The 6937-nt window shown below is 35.7% G+C and overlaps 1 protein-coding gene across 1 annotated transcript in view; it reads left to right on the top strand.

Moving 5' to 3' along the window:
- The window catches only part of kiaa2012 (KIAA2012 ortholog), a 28892-nt gene that overhangs the window by 9019 nt on the left and 12936 nt on the right, over positions 1 to 6937 (top strand). Inside the window, 6 exon segments of the mRNA XM_016472801.1 lie at positions 81 to 186; positions 240 to 311; positions 414 to 578; positions 2510 to 2671; positions 5275 to 5406; positions 5759 to 5809. Coding sequence (XP_016328287.1) covers positions 81 to 186; positions 240 to 311; positions 414 to 578; positions 2510 to 2671; positions 5275 to 5406; positions 5759 to 5809 — 688 coding nt within the window.

Genomic DNA, 6937 nt, shown 5'->3' with positions numbered 1-6937 from the left:
GTACTGAAACGACAAAAATAACCTTGTCCCTTGTAAATTCACCATATCTTGCATGTAATTCTTTTGGAATTGTCTTGAAGAATCAAACAGAAATAAAAGAGAAAAAAAGCAGCTGTGAGAATTTACCAAAAAGGGAACTACACGTACATCTCCCTGACATCAAAGAGGGAACTGCACATGAAACCCATAAAGCCTGCAGATGGATCCACACGTCTCACGTCTCGTCAGCCCCGTTACACCCTCAGAGAGATGCATGCACAGCAAAGTGCTGCTTCTTTTCTCTGCACAAACAGACACCCATCAGCCAGACGGCATGCAACATCTCACTGCACACTATTATCAATAAATACAGCATAATGGGTTAGTTCATTATGTCGCATTTTACTAACCATTCATTCTTTACTGTGCCTCAGATGACCTCCACAGGACACCTGTTGAGGAGACGGAGCCACCTGGTGATTTGGAGCATGCAGAGGGGCAAGACCAAAGAAAACAGGACCCTCACTCTGACAGCAAGTGCAGGATTATAGAGATGGATCTTGGAAATGTCATGTGGTCTGATGATCTAGAAAAAAGAGGTAATGATAGATTTATTTATTATTCAGGTTTAACACAGTACAGCTGCTGATTCACATATGACTCACAACATACTTGCTGAAGGAAATATGACGAGTCATGATGTATGAGCTTTACAAAAACAATCCATCACAGAAAAGATTATTTTTTGTGATATGGTCTTTTTGATTATCCACCTTTATTCCCAGTGCAGTACAACTGAAGCATTAACCAACAAATTCAAAACTGGTGCTAGAATTCAATGCAAACTCAAAAACTTGTCAAACATTTTCAGAAGACAAAACAGATCTAATATTGTTGAAATACATATTGTAAGAACACCTGGTGCTCTTATTCAAGTGCAGAACTCAAAATGACTCACCCTGAAAGTCAACGGAATTGCGGTATTGAAAACTGGTGAAGTGATGAAAAAATACAAGAACACTGCCAAAACTCTGACTTGTACATGTAAACGCATTACCAATGAGTCTGGAATCAAGTGATCCCACTAGAAATTTATAATAAAATTCAACAATACAATAATTAAAAACAATACAGTTTAAATGTACTTTCAGAGTAACTTCAATTTAAACATTACATTTAAAAACTAACTTCAATATTGAGGAGTTTTGAATATATTTTTCAAATGTAATTTAGTGTCACTTGATCTTTCAGAAAATCATTCTAATATGCTGATTTGGTTAAATGTCTTTTCCTTGAGTGACTGCTTAATTATTTATTGACCCTTCATTGGCCATCGCACAATCCAACCAAATAATGTTTAAGTATAATTTATGATTATTTATTTGGGTAACGTTTAATAATAAGGTTCAATTGATTAACAATAGTTAATGCACTAGGTATCACGAACCAACAATGAACAATATTTTTAAGTTTATTTAAAGGTTAAGTTTCATTTATGAAAAAATACTATCATACTATTATGTTAAATAATTCATGTTCATTCCTAATTACTAATGTTCATTTATACAACTTAAAACGTTTTAAAAGTGTATTATTATTGTATTTTGTAATGAATGCTGCAAAATAAATTAAATTAATAAAAAAATCTGTAAAAATATTGTGATACCTAATGCATTGACATATTAATATTAAACCTAAATTTTGTCATGTTTTGTTTGTGTTTTTCAGTTTAGAGACTCTTATTTTGATATTATTCTTATTCCTTCGTGTTTTTAAGTTTGTTTATCACCATGGTTACTGATTATGTTCGTCACCTGTGTCTTATTTAGTTGCTCATTATCTCATCCTTGTGTATTTATAGCCTTTTGTTTCCTGATGATTTGCGTTGTTTCTGTGTTTCTCCTTTGCTCCCATTTAATAGTGTGCTTTCTGTTTGGCCTAATAAAAATACCTCTTGCAAATAGATCCTCGCTTCAACTCTATTTGACTGAACCTTACTGTGACAAATTTAACGTCCTACCAATTTCTCATTTTCATTCTTTTTTCCCCTTATTTTTAACCATCTCATTTTTCATGCTGCTGACCGCCTTTCCTCTTCTCATTAGTTCACACATACTATCCTCAAACGAGGCTTAAATAAGCTGTAGGCTCCAGGGCTGCAACGGCTCATACAGTGAGGTGGTAGAGCGCAGGCCCCCTCTGAGGGCCGAGCACCTCTTCATGTGTGGCTCGGCTTGTGCTTGGCTGCAGCTAAATGCAGTCTTTAGTCAGGCAGAGCAGTGGGGAGTGAGGACAGTGGTGGTGGGAGATCTCAGGGGCCGATATGGTAAATAATAACACAGAGGCTAAGGTTCAGTTGTTCATTAGTGCTCAGGGACCCAGGCAAAACAAGCCTCTATGAGAAAGCTGCACTGCTGTAGATTCGACTTGAGCATTTCTGAAGTCATTCTTGTTCAGTTTGAGATTGTTTAACTATTGCTACTGAAGAACTGAAGTGAAGAAGTTAATTATTTACCTTTAATTCCCTCAGATCAACATCCCCCTCTTGGTCCATTGCCCCCCCTGGTGGGCCGGAGGGGTCCAGGTAAACAGAGCTCCATGGCTGTGTACAGACAGAAGCTACATGACCCTGCAGGCAAATCAGAAGCATAAACAGGAAACACTAGAGGTTGCATCCCTCTGGAGCTCAGAGGTAACAGCATGCTTCATAAAGATCCACTTAAAGGTGGGGTAAGCGATTTCTGGTAGCCAATGTTGACATTTGAAATCACCAAAACAAACATGCCCCTACCCCAAAAGGGTCTCGCCCCTATTTTGATTTCAACGGTCGCTTTGTCGCGTCCAGTGTACTAGACAGACTTTAGCTGTTGCGGCGCAGACAAGGTGTTACTCACCTATCGAGAAGAAACAAAGCAATCTCGGTGTCCGATGGCAGGCCTTCCGCTCCTTGAGTTCTCTCCAGCGCTGGAAAGCTGATCCGATATTTACACGGGTCCTACTTATTGCCTTAAACCTTCTTATGTTCCGCAGACGTTTTCCTCTTTTGTTTTTTTTATCAGCCATCTCTATCTTTCTGTCGCTTGGCTCGCTAATGTCCGTCCTGTGCACTGAACACTGTCTCCTCCACATCATGAGTAGACACGCCCCTTACTGCTGATTGGCTACAAGTTTGTTTTGCTAGTGGGCCCGAATCAGTTTTCTACAGCGTTTTTGAAAAATCGCTTACCCCACCTTTAAAGGGCACCTATTATTCCCCTTTTTTACAAGATGTAATATACTGTAAGTCTCAGGTGTCCCCAGAATGTGTCTGGGAAGTTTCAGCTCAAAATACCTCACAGATCATTTATTATATCATTTTGAAAATGCCTATAGTGGAAGCAGAAACATGCTGTTTTCATGCATGTCTCTTTAAATGCAAAGGAGCTGCTGCTCCCTGCCCCCGTTTCCAGAACAGGGTTGTGCCTTTACAGCTCGTACCTCAGATATTCTGCTAAAAACCATCTGTTTGGTTTTCATTATCATGTCTAACGCGTTGAAAACATGCGTTTTAAAGCCATATCAGTTTAAACTTCTTATATACGGTTTTCTGAGCGCGCACACAGGAAGCAGCTGTCACACAGCATGTGAGTACTAAACTAAGTTCTCTTTCATGTCATATTGCAATTAAACTGTCAAATACACACAAGTTTGTTAAAAACAAACGCAAGTTTCAAAAATACAGTTGATTATGTCTGTGAAGGTAAACAGCTGGGAAAGAAATCGCATCTTTATATAGATCTGTGTATTAACTGACAACACTGTAATATAAAGAACCTATACTGCTGTCTACACAGTTAATATGACCCAAAAAATAAAATAAAAACAGAAAATTACTCACTGCTATTGAATAAATAACTTCTGTATCTTTAATAAGAAGACATTTCTTACTTGAATGCTGCTTTTAAATGCTCTAGCGTGAAGATAAACATGGCGGATCGTGTGCGGTTCGTTCAGGGCGGGGTCTCTGCTAATACGGCAGTGTCCATCAACAGCCGTGGGTGGGGCTTGTGCAAAGTGACATCACATTGTAACGATTCAGCGAACGGCTTGTTCTGAGACACTGCTTATGATTTATGGGGATTAAAAAAATGAGCGGGTGGATTTTTATCATTGTAGGGAGGTTGTGTGCACACACTGCTGTAAATACTGCAAATAAAACTGCACATAAAATCATGATCCTAACCTTTATCTCCATACTAAAATCTCAGATGGTCAGACAGTGATTCAGCTTTAAAATATTGGTGCATGGGGCGCCATGACCCTGGAGACTGTAGTTTAAATTATGAATTTTTAAAAGCTTAGCTTAAATGTGGGATACTATATGAATGAATAGTGCTCATAAACAGCTGCTGAAATATTTTTAATTGAAACAGAATCAGTATTCCTTACGTCACAACTTAACAAGCGGATTGAAGACATTCCAAAACAAGTATTAAAAAAAACTCCATGCTAACTGTTAGCTGGAGACAAGCAGGTCATTGGTTAATCCTTCATTAAGTTAAATAAAAAATATATATATATTATATATTTTTTATATTTAATATAATAGCATTTAATTAATAAATACAAATATATGATAGATATATTTGTATAATTACATTTTACCATAATATAGATATTTTGAGACTAAACATGTACTGTATATTTTATATATAAATGGTAAAATGTCACCACAAAAAAAAAAAATAATAATGTTTTATTTATATATAAATAAATATATTTATATTGTAGGTATAGTTGTATAGTTACTTTTTACCATAATACACATATTTTAAATCTATACAATTATTGTGTAAAGTTAAAATCTAACAATGCAAAATAATTTATATTTATGTAATTATTTCTATAATTATATAATGTTACAATATATAATATTTAATAAATTACATTAATATTATAGAAATATTTGTGTAGTTATATTTTACCATTATATATTTTTGAGTCGATACAACTATTGTCTATACAACTAAAATATAATATAATATAATTGTAAAACTATACAAAAACAGTTCATTAACTGACAGTTGATAATATTGACTATAAAAATAATGTTTGACAACACATTTTTGTGAAATGAGTGTGCCTGTGCCATCTATGCAACTTAGGTCAATGTTTCTAATGCAATGACATTCATATGTTTTTACATGTAACTTACGTGTCTAATTACATCTTGAAGCCACTGTATGTAGAGCACTGTCTTCTTTTTCCTCTTTTAGGTTTGTTAAGTCTCACTGTTTGAATCTCTGTGTTTATCAGAATGGCAGGGAGGCAAAGCAGTGGGCACCCTAATAATGGGTCCTGACGGTGAAATCATACGCTTGTCTCTCTGGGATCCCGCAGTTGACACTGAGGACCACCCAATAATGGGTGATGTCACACAAGGTCACGGTAATCGAGGCTTTACTTGGTTTTATATTGTGCTCAACCAAATAAACACAGAACACAGAAATGTCTATACTGGCTTTTGCTCGCAAGGCTCTTAAGGAAAAGAAAAAAAAACATTCAAACGTTCACAAGACGTTATTCTCAACGACGTGTGTTATTAGAGTTATTATGTTGTAAACGTAACTTGTTGTCAAGGGAGTCTATATTAGTGTATTTCAAGGACAGATGAGGTGATGGGTGAGAGTTCAGGTCAAATAAAGGGAAACACAGCAGACAAAACAAAAATAGAGAGCACAGGAGGTCTGTAAAAGACAGAGATGATGTTAACACGAAGAATGTACCTCTTTGTTTCCAGTTCTTAAGGTTGTGACTTCTGAGGAGAGATTTGAAACAGCTACAGATGAAGGTTAGCATTTCCTATCCAAAGTACAAGAAGAATTTAATACGGAGTGTGCAGATTTATCATTAAACATGGTTCATATACAAGTCTTATTTAAATGTTTCTGTTCTCATGTCAGATATGTATGCATGTATGTATGTATGTACCAAGATCTTCTTAAAAAACCACAACAAATTCCTCGTGTGTTTGTGCACACATGGCGAATAAAGCTAATTCTATATATATATATATATATATATATACAGTATGTATGAAGAGTTCAGATGCAAAAACCTCTAAGTGCCATCTGAAATTTTCATCTAAAATGAGCTTTTTTATCAGGCTCCAATGTTTGGGTTTAGTAATTTTCCTCTAAATGGCAATGGTCATTTTCTATGCAATTAAAGTGAAATAACTTAACATAATATATATATATAGTAGTAATAATAGAGTTGTATTTTATATTTTATACACAAATAAAATCTGGGAATCTGAAGTCTCTTATGCCCATTATTTAATTAATAAATACAGTTAAAGAATGTAATATAGCAAAATAATATAACGGTTTTGTATCTGAATATATTCTAAAATGCATTTTATTCCTGTGATGGCAAAGCTGAATTTTCAGCATCCATTACGGCAGTCTGTAGTGTCACATGATCTTTCAGAAATAATTTCATAATGCTGATTTGGTGCTGACATGAATAAATTAATGAACGAATATATATGTGACCCTGGACCACAAAACCAGTCTTAAATCGCTGGGGTATATTTGTAGCAATAGCCAAAAAAACATTGTATGGGTCAAAATGATCGATTTTTCTTTTATTCCCTGGGCTCATTGTCTGACGTATCCGTAGATGTTCCAGCCTTCATATGTGTTCACTTAAGAACCTTTCATCAAATTTGCATTTTTACATAACCAACCTTTTTTAGAAATTCATCCCATCCTCAAACTCATATCATATGGGCTCTAAAATAAACAAGTAAAATACAAGTAAAAATAGTACAGTACAATGAAACACAAACACACAAACATGCATATAAAGCACACGCCGCCCCCTCCCTCCCGCTCTCATGCTGGCTGCTCCACATCTGGTAGTGGTTTGCAGCAGTGAAGTATCCCGGACAGAGAAATCCGATCCTCTCTCCCCC

The sequence above is a fragment of the Sinocyclocheilus anshuiensis genome, unplaced genomic scaffold (assembly GCF_001515605.1).
Source record: "Sinocyclocheilus anshuiensis isolate Anshui unplaced genomic scaffold, SAMN03320099.WGS_v1.1 scaffold1145, whole genome shotgun sequence".
Taxonomy (NCBI): Eukaryota; Metazoa; Chordata; class Actinopteri; order Cypriniformes; family Cyprinidae; genus Sinocyclocheilus; species Sinocyclocheilus anshuiensis.
This window is presented reverse-complemented; position numbering and strand designations above follow the sequence as displayed.